Genomic DNA, 21,415 nt, shown 5'->3' with positions numbered 1-21,415 from the left:
CAGGCGTGGTGGCGGGTGCCTGTAATCCCAGCCACTCAGAAGGCTGAGGCAGGAGAATGGTGTGAACCCAGGAGGCGGAGCTTACAGTGAGCCCAGATCGCGCCACTGCACTCCAGCCTGGGCAACAGAGTGAGACTGTCTCAAAAAAAAAAAAAAGAAAATCTACCTCATGTTTAAAGGTTTTTTTTGTGTGTGTGTTTTTTTTAATTTTGTCTTAGGTGCCTAAAAGGCTACTGCCCTGTCCAACTGAAAACTGAATTAATTAATGTTCCTCATTCCTTAATGTTTAAAGCATTTTTAAAATATAAGGCCTGCTAGAGTACCTGATGATGCAAAAATCATAAAAAGAAATTAATAAGGTCACATGCCCCAAACTGACAATAACAATATTCAATGACTTCACCTATAGTTAATGTATAGTCTATGAACCTTTTCCATGCAAGGTAATAAATTTCTTTGGTATATTTAGATATGGCTAACTTAATATCTTAAGAACATAATTTAATATTTTATCTCTCTGACACTTAGGCATAACTTAATATATCATACCATAAATTTGGATGAGGTGGATGAGGATGGTAACTTATATTAGTTTTATAATGTCAAAGGAAGAAAAATGGATCATTTCCTTAGAAACTATTTAAACTATGAATGACTACAAAGAAGGTCGTCTGAAGTATTTTTCTCATGCCTCCATATATCTTAAGAGGCTGAATATATCCAGATCTATTACTACTTTCAAATTAGAAGGATTTAGATATGATTCAGTCAATTATGGATGCCTTACAACTACTAATATTTAAACACTGAATTGTTTCACAATTCACCTTAAAGTGAACTATTTTAAGAGCCTTTAAAATCACTGGGTATAATAATAATTTCTGATACAGAATACTGTTTGAAATCAAATGGGTTATAGATTTTAAAATATGTTTTCCTTATACTGACTTTATATCAAAATGGCACTTGTAATAAAAACTTACAATATTTATTTCCACAATACATTGGCCATTACCTAAGAAACCTCTACTGCTGCAAATATTAAGCAAGGAAAAAAAAAAGAATGTGGTCATTAATTATTCTGTTAAACACTGAGAAAATACACCTATTACAGCTTCTTGTATAATCACTTGCCATTTAAGAAACTATGTATCAAACTCCTTTGGCTCTTCCCATGAGAGGTACTTAGGGGACTCAATTTTTTTTTTTCATTTTATACAGGATTAAGCAGAGCTTAGCCCAACTCAGAATCAAAATTCTTTAGGAAACCAAAAGCTGAGAATATTCCTTATTCAAAAGTGAAATTCCATTGTCAGGGAAATCACTAATAACAACTATCAAGGGAAAATGTCTCATTTCTATTGCAGGATCAGCTAAAGTGAAACTGCTCCTTTAGTTGCTAGGAAACAACCAACTCATTATATGCCATTATCAGAAGCCTAGAGAAGAAAACTGGCATCTGCTTCACATTTGGGGATACTTAAGATTGAACTAAAAGCACTAAAACTGCTGCCAAAATCCCTGGTCTCCAGGGTTTACACTATGACCACAGCAGGTGCTGACATCACACTAGCCTTTGAAGTTTTTCTTTCTGTGGCTTTTTTCTAATAACTAAAATTGGTTTTTTCAATATCACATATTTTAAAACACAAAGATTCTAAGAAAAGACTTTTCTCACTTGCATTAAACGAATTATATCTATGTTCAGGAGCACAATTCAGGAGGAAAAAAATACTAATCAGGAAACAACAACAGAAAAATTTAAAATTATCAGTTATTCATTGAGTGAAATGTATTAGATGTTTACACCTATAATTATTAAAGTCAAAATAGAAAATAAAAGGAAACTGTTTCAGATATCAGGAGAATAAAAAGGAACACATACTGATAAATCTAATACTCAAAATAACATCCTAGCATATATCTGCCTATTTTTCCTAACAGATCCTGAAGTTTAACTTTAAAAAATATATATATCCTGACATGCTTTTTTCCCAAGGCATCACAAAATGCATTCATGAACATATACCATATTTATCCATCAATCTTTTCCCTTCCTTCTAGTAGATGAGGTTAGAAGGACATATGGTGAAATTATGCAGATTACCAAACAGTGGCCAGTTGAAACCAAGAGACTTCATGTATCCTAAAAAATAAGTTATCCTTCAGAAGAAGCTGCAGAGGTTGGTAAAGGCATTGACAAACCATCTTCCTTAATGAAATTACAAGGAACAATCCTGGCAAGACTGCCCCATCCTGGTATAATTCTTCTCCCCACCTCCTACTCTAATGTTCGCCTCATTTCCACTACTCACGAGCCTGCCACTCTGGGCTAAACATATTCCCTTAATATTACCTCAAACTCTTATTCTCAAGCAATTCAGCTCCACTGCATCATTATGTCTGCCTTCTCCCAACCTGACTATTACCCACCTTCCTGTGTTTCTTAAGAAACATCACTTCCATCTAGGGTTACCAGATTTAGCAAATAATAGTACAATTGACCCTTGAACAACACAGAGCTTAGAAATACTGTTCCCCTCACAGTCAAAAATATGCATATAACTTTTGACTCCCAAAAAACTTTACTAATACCCTGCTGTTGATCAGAAGCCTTACCAATAGCATAGTCAGTCATTACCATATATTTTGTGTTATAGTATATTCTGTATTCTTACAATAAAGTAAGCTAGAGAAAAGAAAATGTTATTAAGGAAGAGAAAATATATTTACTATTCATTAAGTGGAAGTGGATCACCAGAAAAGTCTTCATCCTCGTGATCTTCACATTGAGTAGGCTGAGGAAAAGGAGGAAGAGGTGGGACTGGTCTTGCTGTCTTAGGGGTGGCAGTGACAAACTTCTTTGGCTCTTCCCATGAGAAGTACTTAGGGGGCTCAGTATTAGTGTATGGAAATACATTGTAATTTCTGTCTGATTTTTTTTTCTCTAAAAATGTTTCCATATGGTACCAATCCTTCTTCCTCTGTTTGCTTTAGTTTCAGTGCCCGCATCATAGAAGTGTCCATGTCATAAAAGCCAAAAGCAGTCTTGAATAATCAAAATCCTTATGCCATGTTGTCTAATGTCAATTTGTTTCCTGGCACAGTTTCTTCTACTAATTCTTCCTCATCATCTGGCACTGGTTCAGAAGCACTCATCTCCAACAAGTTGTCTCCTGTTAATTCCTCCGGTGTGGTGTCTACAAGGTCTTGAATTTCTCTGAGGTGCATATCTGAAACCCTTCATCCCTCATCTTTGATGCCATATCCACAATCTCTTTCATGATTTTCCTGATTGACTCTGTCATAAATTCCGTGAAGTCATGAACAACATTTGGACACAGCTTTTCTCCAGCAGGAATTTCTTTTGGGCTTGATAGCTTTAACAGCTTTTTCATGATTTTTTCTCTACCAGGGTTCTCTTCCATAGCACTGACAATCCTTTCCATAGAGTATCCTGCATAATGAGCCTTAAAGGTCCTCACAACCCCCTGATCTAGAGGATACATTAAAGATGTTGTGTTTGAGGGCAAGAAGACCAGTTCAGCATCTTTCATGTCGAACTCATATGGTTCTGGGTGGCCAGGGGCATTGTCCAATATCGAAATAATTTTGAAAGGCAGTACCTTATTGGTAAGGTACTTCCTGACTTCAAGGGAAACACGTCAGTGGACCCAATCCAGAAAAGGGGTTATCACTAAATTTTATTGTTGTCCAACCCAAAGACTGGCAGCTGGTGTTTATCTTTTCCTTTTGAGGCTCAGAGGTTAGCAGCTTTATAGATAAGGGCAGCCCTGATCATAAACCTAACTGCACTGGCACAAAATAATAGGGTTAGCCTAGCCCTTCCTGTCTTAAATCCTGGTGCTCACTTCTCTTCCTTACTAATAAGTGTCCTCTGTGGCATTTTTTTTTCCAGAATGAGTCAATTCCACCTGCATTAAAAACCTGTTCAAGGCATGGCACTGGTACAAAAATAGACACATAGACCAATGAAACAGAATAGAGAGCCCAGAAATAAGGCCACACACCTACAACCATCTGATCTTTAACAATGCTGACAAAAAAAAAACAATGGGGAAAGGACTCCCTATTCAATAAGTATAGAACTTATTGCGATAACTGGCTAGCCATATGCAGAAGATTCAGACTGGACCCCTTCTTTATATGATATGTAAAAATCAACTCAAGATGGATTAAAGACTTAAATGTAAAACCCAGAACTATCAAAACCCTGGAAGATAACCTAGGCAATACCATCCTGGACATAGGAATGGCAAAGATTTCATGACAAAGATGTCAACAGCAATCGCAACAAAAGCAAAAATTGACAGGTGGATCTAATTAAACTTAAAAGCTTCTGCACAGCAAAAGAAACTATCAACAGACTAGACAGACAACCTACAGAATGAGAGAAAATATTCACAAACTATGCATCTGACAAAGGTCTAATATCCAGCAGCTGTAAGGAACTTAAACAAATTTACAAGAAAAAAAAACTCCATTAAAAAGTGGGCAAAGGACATGAACACTTATCAAAAGAAGACATATGTGTAGCCAACAAGCATATGAATAAAAGCTCAACATCACTGATCATTAAGCAAATGCAAATCAAAACCACAATGAGACAGTATCTCACACCAGTCAGAATGGCTATTATTAAAATGTCAAAAAATAACTGATGCTGGCAAGGGTGGGGGGAAAAGGGAACACTTATATATACACTGTTGATGGGAGTGTAAATTAGCTCAACCATTGTGGAAAGCAGTGTGGTGATTCTTCAAAGAGCTAAACAAAACTACCATTCAACCCAACAATCCCATTACTGGGTATATACCCTAAAGAATATAAATCATTCTACCATAAAGACACATGCACTTGTATGTTCCCTGCAGCACTATTCACAATAGCAAAGGCACGGAATCAACCTAAATGCCTATCAATGGTAGACTGAATAAAGAAAAGATGGTACATATACACCATGGAATACAATGCAGCCACAAAAAAAAAAAATGAGATCAGGTCTCTTGTAGGAACATGGATGGAGCTGTAGGCCACTATCCTTAGCAACCTAATGCCGGAACAGAAAACCAAATACCACGTGTTTTCACTTTTAAGTAGGAGCTAAATGATGAGAACACATGGACACAAAGAGAGGAACAACAGACACTGGGGCCTACTTGAGGGTGGAGGGCGGGAGGAGGAAGAGGAAAAGAAAAATAATTATTGGGTACTAGGTTTAGTACCTGGGTGATGAAATAATCTGTACAACAAACCCCCCTGAAATGAGTTTACCTATATAACAAACCCTTATCTGAACCCCTGAATCTAAAAGTTAAAAAAAACAAAAACAAAAACCTGTTCAGGCAGATAGCCTTTCTCCTCAAAGATTTTCTTTTTTTTTTTTTTTCTTTTTTTTCTTTGAGATGGAGTCTCACACTGTTGCCCGGGCTGGAGTGCAATGGCGCAATCTCAGCTCACTGCAACCTCCTCGGCCTTCTAGGTTTGAGCGATTCTCCTGCCTCAGCCACCCGAGTAGCTGGGATTACAGGCGCCCACCACCACGCCTGGCTAACATTTTGTATTTTTAGTAGAGACGGGGTTTTGCTATGTTGGCCAGGCTGGTCTCAAACTCCTGACTTCATGATCTGCCCACTTCGGCCTGCCAAAGTGCTGGGATTACAGGCGTGAAACACCGCGCCTGGCCCAGTGATTTTCTTAATGATGTCCACGAACTCATCTGCTGCCTCTTGGCTGGCAGAAACTGCCTCTCCCGTTACATTGATATTTTTTTAAGGGAAACCTCTTCCTAAAATTATCAAACCATCCTTTGCTGGCATTAAATTCTCCACCTTTAGATTCTTCAGCTATCTTTTGCTTTAAGTTGTTATATAATGACTTCATTTTTTTCTTGAATAATATTAGTCTACAGGCATGCTTTACTATAGCAATCCTGCACTCATATATAAGCTGCATTTTCAATACAAAGTAAAAAGGTATTTGGCAAAACGTGCAAGGTTTTCATGCCTGATAATGTAGCTGCAGCAACAACTTCACAAATTTTCTTATCTTTTCTCACAATGGTCCTTAGGTTGGATTCATTTATCTTGAAATGGCAAGCAACTGCAGCTGCAGACTTCATTCTATGGTACATATCAAGCAATTCAACTTTTTTTTGTAATGTCGTGATTTTCCTTTACTTCTTCAGAGCCTTCCAGCATCACTAGTGGCACTTCACATGGTCCCATGGTGTTATTCAAGGTTCACGGTATTATGTTAAACACAATGAAAAATACATGAAAACTCTAAGACATAACTTTTTACTGTAATAATTGATTGGAGAAATGAACTGCTCACACAGAGATCATTAGCACACAGCATTTTAAGTGGATACTCACAACACTTGAGCTCACCACAATAGCAACAGGAGGTAGCTAACAAAATTATCACAGCAGTATAGTATGTAGTACAGTGAATTTTATGCAGTTATAACGTAGTACTACATCTGTACATTTGTTTACATTTCTCTTGACTGCTAATGGCACCATGCACAGTGTGTAAGTTTTGTATGCCTAAGTTTTGATAAATTTTAACTTTTATAATAGATTTGTGTATACTTTAGGTAGTACATGATAAAATACACTAGTATCAACATATATTTTATGCATTCATGACATATGTGATGTTTTATTAATTTTTTGATATTTCTAAGATACATGGTTCATCTGCAAGTTTTTTCAAGTTGTTCCAAATCTGCAAAAAATTTTCCAATGTGGTTAACTGAAAAAAATCCTCATATAAGTGGACTCAAACAGTTCAAACACAGTTATACAGGAAACTCAAAGTCATTTATGCCTGAATATGAGATACACAATGAATTTTTTTTTTGAAACAGGGTCTCACTCTGTTGCCCAGGCTGGAGTGCAGCAGCATGATCACAGCTCACTTCAATCTCAAATTCCTAGGCTCAATCAGTCCTCCCATCTCAGCCTCCCAAATAGCAAGACTACTGGTACATGCAACCATGCCCAGCTGCTTTTTATTTTTTGTAGAGATAGAGTCTTGCGATGTTGCACGTGTTGGTCTCAAACGCCTGGCCTCAAGTGATCTTCCTACCTTGGTCTTCCAAGCACTGGGATTACAGGTGTGAGACACAGTGCCCAGCCATACTGAATAATATTTTAGTATGGGCAGATCCCAAGTGCTCACTTCAGCAGCACATATACTAAAATTGAAATGATACAGGGAAAATTAGCATGGCCCCTGCACAAGGATGACACATAAATTTGTGAAGCATTCCATGTTTTTATGAAAAGCAATAGCAAATGCTGGCGAGGATATGGAGAAAAGGCAGATCCCAAATTATTCATTGCGTGTCTGATGCTCAAACTTAACTGGGCATCCTACATATTACCTGGCAACCCTGCTCCCAGTGTGTGATACTTTGATCCTTGACATTTTTATTGCTTTGCTAGAGACCTGATTTTCCTCACATAACCTCATTTCCAAATTCTTTTATTTTTTAGAAAAGCCTAAGTTTCTAATATCCCTCCTCTGAACACAACCAATTTATCCATCACTTTTCACACCTTTTCTTCTACCAGCTACTGAATTGCTTCTTCCTCATTCCAGGTGGTTTTCATATTTGATCTCTCCAATTTTACCCAGTCTCCTGATCCCTCTTGACTACCTGTCTTTCTTGAAACCAGGACTTCAGTGTTCCACTCATTAATTCCCTGGATATTTTTCTCCTTTGGACTTTCTGCCACACCAGTTACTAATCCTAGATCTAACAAAAGGTTTACCCATGTCACTTTGCAGGCTTCAAAGAGTTATTGAAAACAGTCATAAAAACTTGGCAAAAGTAAAAATTTTGATATTCAGCATCCAGTAGGCCTTTGCTGCTACCCAGGGGTCTTATCATTCATCTCCTCATCTCTCTTTTTTTTAATTCCTCTGAAAGCGGTTAAAAAGAACTGCCTCTGTACCATTGTATGCCTAAGCCTGATTTTAGACCCACCAGCATTAGAGTCACCTGGAATAATCTAATTAAAATGTGAATTCCTTGGCCATACCTGGGACCTACTGAATAAAAATCTTCAAGTGGGAGAGTGGAATAGAAAGCCTATAAATTTGAATTTTAAATCAGTTCTCCATGTAATTTTCATGAACACTAAAAACTGTGCATCACTGCTCCATTGAATAAATGCACCATCTTTTCCCGTCTACTGGGAAGAATACCTTTTGTTAACCTCTTTTTAGTGTCAGGTAGGATGGGATTACTTTATCTGCCCTTTTTTTCTATTCCAAACACAAATTTGGAAGAACTTCTTTTTCAAAAATAACTTACCTCTCTGACCTTTAATCCTATTCCCTTTTGCCTTTTTCATAATTTTTTAAAACAATCCTCTCATTTTCTATAATTTTCACTGCCTCTTCACTGAATCCTTTCACCTTGTAAAAGGTATGGCTGTCCTCTTTAAGAAAAAAAAAGGCTTTAATTTAATATACCACTCCTCCTTAAGCTACCATCCTATTTTCCTTTCGTTTCCCTCACCCAGCCCCCAAATTCTTGAATGGCCTATTTTAGAATACAATACTCTCTATATAGGTAGAATACACCTCTACCTACATAGTATTGTTATAAATGTATTCTTAAACCCCTATAATGTTTTTTCATTCCCTGTTCTAGTTAAGGTTTACAAATTTCCACCGAACATCTATTATTCCCTTGCCCTATCTCAATCCTTGTTCTCCCTGACCTATCATTCTTAAAACTCTCCACACCAGTGATTCCCAAACTTGTCCACAGACTGGAATCAGGTGGACAGTTCCAAAAGTGATAATGCCTGGGTCACATGCCCAGGATTTGTAATTTAATTGGTCTGAGGTGTGAGCTGAAATTTGAAAATTGTTTAAAATCCCTAGATGATTCTAATATACAGATATGTTGGAAAACCATTGCTCCAAACCTTTAATCTTCATGACATTAGTATCCTTAGTTTTTTCCTACCTTTTGAACTACTTCTTTTCCTGTTTACTAACTCCTTTTCCTCCCACTAAATCACACACCTCCAAATATGAATGTTAACCAAAGAGAAGTCCTCAATTCATTACTTTCCCTTACTATAATCAACATTAATTCAAGCCATGACAGAAGAGGTGTCTCAGGGATAATGCTGTTCCCTGGTACCCTAGAGCTGTATGGAGACATTTAATGGATCACTTGTATCTATTTTATGTTTAGGGTTCTGTAGAAGATTTGGTTTGAGAAAGACGGTCCTGAGGCTCTCTCTTTAAAAACTCTTGAAAGCCATAGTTGTAAGTAAAGTGCCTTACACATGATAGGTGCCTTGAAGAGATACTAGTTCTCTTATGCAGGTTAGAAAATCTGTATAGCACTTCACTCCTTTTCCTCTTGGATGGTGCTCCCTCATAATCCCCAAAACTTCTAACGGATAATTAAATTGAAAGTGCCTCAGGTTAAAGCATTCCAGGTGACTGCAAAAATGATACAAAACCTTTCTGAAAGGACCCCACTTCAATACAGGGATAAAGCAATGCTGAAAAGCCATCAATTGCAAAATGCATCTTAATTGAAGATAAGTTAAAATGTGAAAAAAAAAGTATACCCAGATAAAATAAAATAATTACAAAACCCATGTACATGACACTAGGTTTCCTAAGCATATGACACATATTAACTCATTTAATCCCCATGATGCGGTAACTACCATCAACCCCATTTACAGATGAGAAAACAAAAGCTCAGAGAAGTTTCTGCCCAAGGTCACACAGCTATTAGATATTGAAAATGGAATAAACTCAGGCAGATGTGACTTCTGAGTCCATGCCCTTAGCTATTGAGCTATGGATGTAATTCTGGAAAGCATCAATATTTAAGGGATAGGCAAGAAAAATGACCCAAAGATATCAAGGAAACTATGAAAACTGCCAGAGAAAAAACCACCTGACTCACAGAACAACTAAAGAAACTACTACTATGGTAGTAGCAGTTGAAGGCCAGAGGACAGTGGAACATCATTTAAGACTTGAATTTAAAATGTCAACTCAAAATTCTATATGCAGTGAAAATAAGGAGAGAAAAATAAAGACATTTCCAATAAATAAAAGTTGAGAAAATTCATCACCAGCAGACCCACACCATAAAAAAAAAACGAAAGGAAGATTTTTAAGATAAAGAAAAACAGTACCAGATTAAACTCAGATCTAAAGAAAAATTGAAAAGTACTGAAATAGCAAGTGTGTAGGTAAACAAAAAAGATTGTTTTGGCGGCCGGGCGCAGTGGCTCATGCCTGTAATCCCAGCACTTTGGGAGGCTGAGGTGGGCGGATCACGAGGTCAGGAGATCGAGACCATCCTAGCCAACATGGTGAAACTCCGTCTCTACTAAAAATACAAAAATTAGCTGGATATGGTGGCCTGTAATCCCAGCTACTTGGGAGGCTGAGGCAGGAGAACTGCTTGAACCAAGGAGGCGGAAGTTGCAGTGAGCCTAGATTATGCCACTGAGCTACAGCCTAGTGACAGAGTGAGACCCTGTCTCACAAAAAAAGAAAAAAAAAAAAAAAAGATTGTTTTATTAACTAGCTTAAAAGATGACTAAATAAGTTTTATAGCACTGTATGTGAGATTTATAATGGATGTATAGTTAAAATATATCACAATAAAATACAGGAGATGGTGAATGGTACTGTATTGTTACAGGTTGCTATAGTTTGGATAGATGTCTCTCTAAACCTCATGTTGAAATTGTATCTCCAATGTTGGAGGTGGAATCTAGTGGGAGGTTCTTGGGTCATGGAAGAGGATCCCTCATAAACAGCTTGGTGCCATCCTTAAAGTAATGAGAGTTCTCACTCTATTAGTTTCTACAAGAGCTCGTTGTCAAAAAAAAAAAAAAAAAGGAACCTAGCACCTCCTCCCCGCCTCACTTCCTCTCTCTTGTCATGTGATCTCTGCATATACTGGCTCTCCTTTGCCTTCCACCATGAGTGGGAGCAGCCTGAAACCTTCACCAGAAGCAGATGTTGGTGCCATGCTTCTTGTACAGTCTGTAGAACTATGAGCCAAATAAACCTCTTTTCTTTATAAATTACCCAGCCTCAGGTATTCCTTTATAGCAACACTAAATGGACTGAGACACAGCATTCTTAACTTCATATTAAATAGCACAATATTAACTTTTCTTTAAGAAGACTGTGATAAGAAAACATATTATAATCCCTAAAGCAGTCATAGAATAATAATACCAAGAGGGATAGATAGCTAAGGAGCTAATGGAGAATTTAAATGGAATTCAAGAAATATTTCATTTATTCAAAGAACATAAGAAAAAAGAAAAAAACAGATGAAACATATGAGGAAAAAATCAAAATGGTAGACTGAAACCCAACCATTAATAATTATACTAAATGTAAATAAACTAAGCATTCCAATTAAAAGGCAAAGATTATCAAACTGGATAAAACAGTAAGATACAACTAAATGTTGAAATCAAGAGACTCACTTTAAATATAATGAAATAGAAGGTTAAAAGTAAAAGAATTAAAACATTCCATGAAATTATATGCATAAAAAAAGCAAATGTGGCTATATTAGTATCAGATAAAGTAGACTTCAATATGAAGAATTTACCAGAGATATAGAGGAGTATTTCATAACAACAAAAGGGCAAATTCACCACGAATACATAACAATTCAAAACATATGAGAGTATAACAGAACTCCAAAATATATTAAGTAAAAATTGAAATAGAGAGAGAAATGGGCAAATATACAATCATACCTGGAGATGTTAACACTCCTCTCTCATTAATTTATACAGTAACTAGACAAACAAATCAATAAAGTTACAAAAAAAGTGAACAACTCTGTCAACCAACCTGACCTAAATCATATTTAAAGAACATTAACCAAAATAATTTAAAAATGCAGTCGTTCCAAAAGCGTATGAAATATTCACAAAGATGGATCGCATGCTGGTGCTGGTCCACAAAAAGAAAATCTCAAAACATTTTAACACTGAAATATTACAGAGTGTATTCTCTAGCCAAAACAAAATTACAGTAGAAATCAATGCCATTAAGTTATTAAGAGGATCTTCCAATGTTCAGATATTAAACAACATACCAAAAATATTTGTAGGCAAAAGAAGGAAATTAGAAACTACTTTTAACTGAATGACAATGAAAACACCAACGTATCAGAATTTGTGAAAGTTTAAGCAACGCCTAAGAGAGAAATTTATAGCCTTAACGCTTGTATTTAAAAAAAAATTTAAATCAATTATTTAACTGCCTACCTTAAGAGCTAGAAAAAGAAGGGTATATTAGCCTGATATAAATGAAAGGAAGGAAATAATAATGATAAAAGCAGAAACAATGAAATAAGAAACAAACATATGACAGAAAAACGTCTAAGGGTGAAAAGTCGGTTTTTTTGAAAAAACCAGTAAAGTTTATAAACATCTGGCAAGAACAATCAAGAATAAAAGAGAAAAATAAACAAATTACTAACATTAGAAATAAGGAGGGAACACTGCTACATCCCATATCCATTTAAAAACATAAGAAAATATTATGAACAAATTTCATGTGTACATTATACAATTAAAGTAAAAGAAACAAATTCCTATAAAACACAATTTAACATAATTAAAACAAGATAAAATTTAAAATCTGAACAGAATTAGTCATCAAAAATGTTCTCCCAACCCAAAACAAAACAAAGCACGCCAAGCCTGGGTTTCACCGATAAATTCCTTCAAATACCAACATTTAAACCAAAGCTAATAAATTTTTTACACAAGATATTTCACAAAACAGAAGAGGAAAGTACTTTCCAACTTACTTTTTGAGGCCAGGCTAACTCTCATGTAACACTTGAAAAAAATATTACAAGAAAAATAAATTACAAACCAATATTATTCACAAACACTATTGCAAAAGTCTAACAAAATATCTGCACTAGCAAATTCAATCCAGCAATGTAGTAAAAGTACAGTTGGCCCACCATATCCATGGGTTCCACATTCATGAATTCAACCAACTGCAGATCAAAAATATTCAGAAAAAAAAATGGATGGTTACATCTGTACTGAATATGTACAGACTTATCTTGTCATTATTCTCTAAACAATTCAGTATAATAACTATTTACACCGTATTAGTTATTATAAGTAATACAGCGATTATTTAAAGGGTGGCTGTGTGTAGATTGTATGCGAATACCACATTCACCACTTTATGTAAGAGACTTGAGCCTTCATGGATTTTGGTACCTATACAGTTCCTGGAACCAATCCCCCACAGATACTGAGGGACAACTATAATTACAGTATTACTCATTGTAATTAAAATATGATCAAGAAAACATTAACATCAGAAAATCAGTCAGAATAAATAACCAAATTAAAAAGAATAAAGGAGAAAAAGTATATGATCATTTCAATAAGTGGTGAGGGAAAAGCATTTGAAAAAATTCAACATTTATGATTAACAATAAAAACTTTCAAGACACAAGGAAACAGGAAGGAACTTCCTAACCTGAGAGAGGGCATGCTACAGCTATCATCTTTCATAGCAACAAAATACTTAATGTTCTTCCCCACCAAAATCAGGATAAAGGCCAGGATGTCTCTTCTAATTCTGTGTTCAACATTATACTGGCAGTAAGTAAGGGCAATAAGAATACCAGAAAATCAAATTTAAGGAATGGATTGAAAAGGAAGAAATTAAGCTGTTTTATTTGCAGACAACATAAATGTACACACAAGATACTAATACAGTTACTAAACAACTACTAGATTATTAAAATTTGGCAAAGTCACAGGATTCAAGGTTAATGTACAAAAATCAGTAGTATATGTTTCTGTACACTAGCAACAAACAATTTGAAATTCAATACTTAAATAACAATTCCATTTACAAGATGATCAAAAAATATAAATTACATAAAAGATATATCTAACAAAAGAAGACCTATATGCTAAAAACTACAAAATATTACTCCAAGAAATTAAAGAAGCTCTAACAAAATGTAGGAAAAGGTCACAGATTAGAAGACTCAATGTTGTCAGAATCTCAATTCATCCAAAATTGTTCTGTATATTGAATATCATCCTAATAAAAGTATCAACATGCTTTTCTGCACAAATTGAATCTAAAATACATAGAAAAGTAAAAGAAACTAGAGCAGCCAAAACAATTGAAAAAACACAGTTGGAAAATGCACGTTTCCTAATTTTAAGCCTTCTATAAAGCTATAATAATCAAGACAATGTGGTTTTACAGTAAGGATTAAACAAACAGATTAATGGAGCACAACTGAGTATCCAGAATAGATGATACACATACGGTTAACTGATTTTTATCTAATCTATAAATAAATTCAGGGAAAGGGAAGTCTTTCAAACAAATGATGCTAACATAACTGTATAAACTATAAAAAATTATAAACCTTGACCCTTATTTCACACATAAAAATTTATTCAAGATGTACAAGACAGAACTATAAAGCTTTGAGAACATAAGAGAGAGAGAGCAAAGCAAGATGGTGGAATAGAAGGCTGCAAAAATTGCCCCCCGCCCCCAACGAAGGAAAACCAAATTTAACAACTCTCTACACACATACACAAAACCTACATAAGAACCAAAAATCAGACAAGCACTCAGAATACCTGGTTTCAATTTTATATTACTGAAAGACACACTGAAAAGGTCAGGAAAGACAGTCTTGAATTGTGGTCTCCACCCTTCCCCATCACCCAAGAGCTGTGTGGCACAGAGAATCTGTGTGCTTGGGGAGGGAGAATGCAGCAACTGTGAGACTTTGCACTGAACTTTGTGCTGCCCCATCACAGCAAAAAGCAGAACCAGGCTGCACCTACCCGATGCCTGCACACAGAGGAAGCATTTGGACTGGCCCTAACCAGAGGGGAATCGCTCATCCCAGAGGTCGGAACCTGAGTTCCAGCAAGCCTCAACACCACGAGCTGGAGTGCTCTGGGATTCTAAATAAACTTCAAAGGGAGTCTAGGCTACAAGGACTGCAGCTCCTAGGCGAGTCCTAGAGCTGAGCTGCGCTCAGAGCCAGTGGTCCAGGGAAGCACACAACCTACTAAGACACCAGCCAGGGCAGCTAATGGAGTGCATGCACCAACACTCCCCCAACCCCAGGCTGCACAGGTCGTGGCTTCACAAGAGACCCTTTCTTCACTTCAGGACAGGAGAGGGAAGAACAAAGAGAACTTTGTCTTGCATCTTGGATACCAGCTTAGCCACAGTAGGACAGGGCACAGAGCAGACCTGTGAGGACCCCACTCCAGGCTCATGGACGACATTCCTAGACACACCCTGGGCCAGAAGGTAACCCGATACCTTGAAGAGAAGGACCCAGTCATGGCAGGACCAACAACTGCTGAATAAAGGGCCTCTGGGCCATGAACAACCAGCAGCAATGCCTGGGAACTATGCCACGGTCCTTTGGGTGAGACTCTGAGATGTGCTGGCTGAAGGTAAGATACAGCACATTCCCCGCTATGGTAGCTACAATGACAGACTTCATCTACTTGATAAAAGCAAAGGGAAAAGTAAAGGAGACTTTGCCTGGCACCTTAGGTGCCAGCTCAGCCACAGTGGGGTGGAGCACCATGTGGGGTCCTAGGTCCCTTGGCTCCTGGATGGCATTTCTGGACCTGCTCTGGGCCAGAGGGGAGCCCACTGCCCTGAAGAGTGAGTCTCAGGCCTGACAACCTTCACCACGAGCTGACTGAAGAGCCCTGGGGCCTTAAGTGAACATCAGTGGAAGCCTAGAAGTATGCCCTGTGGGTCTGTAGTGCTGGTGGCCACAGAGTGAGGCTCCTCTGCCTGTGGAAAGAGGAGGAAAGAATGGGAAGAACTGCACCTCATGCTTTGACTGCCAACTCAGCAGCAGTATAACAGAACACCAGGTAGACTTCTAAGGTTTCTGACTCCAGTCTGTGGCTCCCAGATGGGATCTCTGGACCCACCTGGGGTCTGGGAGAACTCACTGCCCTGAGGAAAGGACACAAGCCTGTCTCGCTTTGCCACCTGCTGATCGTACAGCTACAGGGCCTTGAGCAAACATAGTCAGTAGCCGGATAGTGGTAACAGCAGGACAAGACCCAGTGCTGTGCAGGCTTCAGGTCTGACTAGCACAGTCACAGTGGTAGAGGACACAGGGGTGCTTGTGTCACCCTATCCCCAACTTTAGGTAGCTCAGAACAGACAGAGATTCTGTTTGTTTGGGAGAAAGTAAGGGAAGAGAACAAGAGCCTCTGAATGGTAATCCAGAGAATTCACCCACATCTTGTCCAAGACCATCAAGGCAGTACCTCTGCACGTCTGCAAGAACCCAGCATTACTAGGTTTGGGGTGCCCCCTAAAGCAGATACAACTTAGATCACAACACTCAAGTCCTCTCAAATATCTGAAATAAGCCAGACATAGAAAGATAAACATCACATGTTCTCACTTATCTGTGGTACCTAAAAATTAAAACAACCGAACTCATGGAGATAGAGCATAGAAAGATGGTTACCTGAGGATGTGAAGGGTGGTGGGGGTGGAGGGAATGGGGATGGCTGATGGGTACAAACAAACAGAAAGAATGAATAAAACCTAATATTTGCTAGCACAACACGGTGACTGTAGTTATAGTAAAAAATAATTTGATGGTACATTTTAAAATAGCTAAAAGAGTATAATTCAATTGTTTGAAACACAAAGGATAAATGCTTGAGGGGATGAATACCCCATTTACCCTGATGCAATTATTACTCAGTGCCTGCCTGTATCAAAACATCTCATGTACCCCATAAATATACTAATCTACTATATACCCATAAAATTTTTAAATTAAGAATTTTAAAAAAGAAAAAGAAATAAATACATTCTTATCATTATAACCTTGGGGTAAACAGGCAAAGATTTCTTAAAGAGGATACAAAAAGCACTAAGCATAAAAAAGATAAGAAATTGGAATTCATTAAAATTCAAACTCCAGCATAAAAAGACAAGCTACAGACTGGGATAAATACTCCCAATATCTATTACCTGACAATGGACTCATGGCCAAAATACGTGCAAATTCCTACAACTCAATTACTAAAAAAAAAAATAAATAAATAAAAATAAGAAATAAAAAATAAAAAATGAGTAGAAGACTTGAACAGACATGTCACAAAAGAAAATATGAGATCTAATACACATGTGGAAAAGGGCTCAATATTATTGATCATCAGGGAAACACAAATTAAAACCATAACAAGATACATTTTATATCTATTAGAATGGTTAAAAGTAACGAGACTGACAACACCAAATGTTAACACAAATGTGAAGCAACTGGAAAACTTCTGAACAACTGTAAAAGTATTATAGAGGTATTATTCACAACAGCCCAAAACTGGAGACCACCCAAATATTCATCAACAGAAAAAAAAAACATTTTATTATATTCATACAATGGAATCCTACTTAGCAATAAAGAAGACCCAACTACTATTATATGCAACAATAAACATGAATTTCAAAAGCCTTAGGCTAAGTGAAACCATATAAAAAAAAAAAGCTACATCCTGGACGGTTGCAGTGGCTCACGCCTGTAATCCCAGCACTTTGGGAGGCCGAGACGGGCAGATCACCTGAAGTTGGGAGTTCAAGACCAGCCTGACCAACATGGAGAAACCCCGTCCCTACTAAAAATACAAAATTAGCCAGGCGTGGTGGCGCATGCCTTGTAGTCCCAGCTACTCAGAAGGCTGAGGCAGGAGAATTGCTTAAACCTGGGAGGCGGAGGTTGCAGTGAGCCGAGATGGCACTATTGCACTCCAGCCTGGGCAACAAGAGCGAAATTCTGTCTCAAAAAAAAAAAAAGCTACATCCTGTATAATCCTATTCATTTGAAATTTAAAAACATGTAAAACTCACTACGGTGACAGAAATCACAATGATTGTCTATGGGTATGGGATGAAACAGAAGGGGACCCAAGGAAACTCTCTTGGAGGATGGAAATGCTATTTAGTTTGATTGGGTTATGATTACATAGGTATATATATTTATCAAAAATCACTGAATTATATACTGAAAATCTATGCATCTCATTGTATGCATAATTTTAGCTCAACAAAGTATTGTCAGGGAGAAAAAGAAAAAAACAAAACAACTTTAAACCAGACTTCTAGTTCAGGATATCAGAATGACCACAGTATTTTTCTTCTCCCCATAAATGGGTACTAGGAGGGAACATGAGAGGATGTTCTGGATCACTGGTTTTGTTCTAGTTATCTTGTTCTAAATGATGATTATATAGGTGTTTCAACTTTGGGATAATTTATCTAATTATACCCATGATTTGTACATTCTTCTGTATATATGTTATATTCAATTGTTTAAAATGAGCCAATGAATCAGGTACAAAATTTCTATCTAGCTACTGAATTTTCATTAAGGATGTTAAATTTACCAAATAATGGTTTGGTTTCTAAACCAAAACAAAAGTGAAAACACTCCTTAGCTCTGATGATCTGCATTAGTCCCAGTGTAGGCCTAAAATACCAGCTTTTCAGCTCCCAATAAAATGCACACATGAAAGTGACTTCACGAAAGACTGTAAGATAGATATACTCTAGGTAACCTCAAAGCATCCCAAAAAAATATGAATCCATTTTCTTACCCCATCTTTATCCTGATATTCTATAGTATGTTTGCTGAAAATGTATCCACCATGCTTCTCAAAATAAACTGTAACTTTTTTTTTTTTTTTCTTGCTCTGTCACCCAGGCTGGAGTGCAGTGGCACGATCTCGGCTCACTGCAAGCTCCGCCTCCCGGGTTCACGCCATTCTCCTGCCTCAGCCTCCCGAGTAGCTGGGACTACAGGCACCCGCCACCAAGCAGGGCTAATTTTTTTGTATTTTTAGTAGAGATGGGGTTTCACCGTGTTAGCCAGGATGGTCTTGATCTCCTGACCTCGTGATCCGCCCATCTTGGCCTCCCAAAGTGCTGGGATTACAGGCGTGAGCCACCACACCTAACCAATAAACTGTAACTTTTATACAATTTATGTGTCAGAGAGCTTGTTTTTGCCAAATCTTCATTTGGACCTCTGCTAGACTACCAAATTCCCTGAATATTTTTTGAGAATAACAACATGTAAAATCTGATGACTGAAGTGTTGTGAAGGTAGCTAAATTCAAAAATCAAAAATATATAATGCAGGCAATTAACACAACTATTCTATATTCTCTGATAGTATTTAGAAGTAGAGAAAACAGAGGGTGGGTTAATCAAGACAAATAAAGGTCAAGGTCACAAAGGAATTGGTGGGGATGGGGTGGTTTGGGGATTTTAAATGAAATCACTAACTAGGGGATCTGACAGTAAAAGAGGAGAAAATGAAACCAAGAGACTTAAATGACTAGGACCAAAAATCAAACAGCACATTTATCACAATTCAAGCAGCAAAAGTGGTAGAAAGGCAAGATGTTATAGTGAAAAAAAGAAGAGTTTCAGAGTTCAAGACAGATTTCATCTACTTAATTGTATACCTGAAAATGAATATAGGAGTATCTACCATTAGAATTATCAACCTATTGCATGGTGCCTGACCCAAAGTAGAATCTGAACAAATAAAAGGTAACTGTTATAAGTTGATGAAGTAAATGCAAATTACTTTTAACTTTTACCTAGAAGACAATTACAAACTCACATCTACTGAGAAAAAAATAAAACTTATTCCAAGCTAACTATAAATAACATATAGCCCAATTGATATTTTTAGATTATCCAATCAAATGTTCTCTTCTTTTCTTAAGGCTAAATTAAAGTTGATTGGACAGATATTACACATGCAAATATATAACCATATATACTCAAAACAAAATTCTACTTTTTTCTGGAGCAATTTTAAATCACAAGTACATTGGTTTATATAATTTTTTTCTACATCTGTAGAATTTCTACACTGCCCTTATAACTCAATATTGACCACAATGAGATTAATCACAAATCTAAAGAGGAAGATAACTTATAAAAATAGATTTGGTCTTCTTACTGCAGACACAGTCAAAGCAAGAAAACAGTATTAAGTAAGACAATAGAATTTTTAGTACTCACAAGCAATGGGAAAGATTAAATCATGTTAACAGTGAAGTTTGGTCTTGGCACCACATTAACTCATTAGGTGCCATATTACGCATTATACATTCATCCCATCAACTGATTCCTGAATGCAAATTTTAACAATTCTCCTATCAGCAAATGTATTAACCACAGCTTTGCCAATGATAAAATGATATTTAAAGCAATATTCTTACCTGCCTCAACAATTTCTCAATGGCCGACATTACCATAAGGCCTCTCCAAACTACTGGTTCACTTTCTTCAACCAGAAAGCCCATAGACATACTGCAATAGTAACATAAAAATACAACTAATTTGTATAAATTAATCAACATTATTCTGAAAAGTAACATTAAAAATATATATATGCTCACCAAGCAATACCATAATTCAAGAGAGGCCTCATTAGGTTGCCTGGAAAAAAAAAAAAAATCCTCTCTTTTAGAACAATAAAACACAATACATAAACATTCTGAATTGGGTTTTTTTTTCATCTTTTTAAAAAATTTTTTTAATTAACAAAAATTGCATATGTTTACGGGGTACAACGTAATGTTATGATACATGTCTACATTGTGGTAGAATAATAATAAGTAAATAAATAATAAACCATGCTAATTAGCATTCCACATCACCTCACATATTCTTTCTTTGCAGTAAAAACATTTAAAGTCTACTCTTTTAACAATGTTGAAATATACAAAAAATGATTGTTAACAATAGTCACCATGCTGCGCAACAGATCACTAGAACTTATTCCCCCTGTCTAACTGAAACTTCGCACTACTTGACTAACATCTTCCCTTTGCCCGTCCATCCTTCCAGGATCAAAGAATACCAAACTGGAAATACAAATAGGCTACTCATATTGTGCAATTTAACTTTCAACTAAATATAACTCAATTTGCAACAGTTTAAACATTATACCAAGCATACTACTACTATTTCCAATAGACACAACATTGATAAATAGTTGGGACATAATTGTATTAAGAAATACTTCAAATACAATTTTAAATATGTTTCTAAAAAACAGCCTCAATACCAGGCACAGTGGGAGGCCAAGGTGGGTGGATTACTTGAGGTCAGGAGTTCTAGACCAGCCTGGCCAACATGGTAAAATGCTGTCTCTACTAAAAATACAAAAATTAGCTGGGCATGGTGGTGCATGCCTATAGTCCCAGCTATTCAGGAGGCTAACATGAAAGAATCGCTTGGACCTGGGAGGCAGAGGTTGCAGTGAGCC

General features: G+C 36.8%; 1 protein-coding gene and 1 non-coding gene across 13 annotated transcripts in view; one reads left to right on the top strand and one right to left on the bottom strand.

The window, feature by feature from the left end:
• The window catches only part of NUBPL (NUBP iron-sulfur cluster assembly factor, mitochondrial), a 290,038-nt gene that overhangs the window by 157,417 nt on the left and 111,206 nt on the right, over window positions 1-21,415 (bottom strand). For 6 of the 12 annotated variants that reach the window (XM_522815.7, XM_009427629.4, XM_054666450.2 and 3 more), the window contains 2 exons: window positions 20,544-20,583; window positions 20,364-20,454 (listed from right to left, as the gene is read on the bottom strand). The exons of 1 other annotated variant lie outside the window; for it this stretch is intronic. In XM_522815.7, the coding sequence (XP_522815.2) occupies window positions 20,364-20,454; window positions 20,544-20,583 (131 nt within the window). Of the gene's footprint in view, window positions 1-2,733; window positions 2,969-12,874; window positions 12,906-20,363; window positions 20,455-20,543; window positions 20,584-21,415 lie in introns of those variants that run through there. 5 more of the 12 variants (XM_016925967.3, XM_063792829.1, XM_063792828.1 and 2 more) reach the window with 3 other exon arrangements.
• On the top strand, window positions 7,202-7,308 carry LOC112205529 (U6 spliceosomal RNA). The gene has a single exon (XR_002939468.1). It is a non-coding gene; the product is annotated as a U6 spliceosomal RNA (small nuclear RNA).

This window comes from Pan troglodytes, chromosome 15 (assembly GCF_028858775.2).
Source record: "Pan troglodytes isolate AG18354 chromosome 15, NHGRI_mPanTro3-v2.0_pri, whole genome shotgun sequence".
In the NCBI taxonomy this organism is placed as follows: domain Eukaryota; kingdom Metazoa; phylum Chordata; class Mammalia; order Primates; family Hominidae; genus Pan; species Pan troglodytes.
This window is presented reverse-complemented; position numbering and strand designations above follow the sequence as displayed.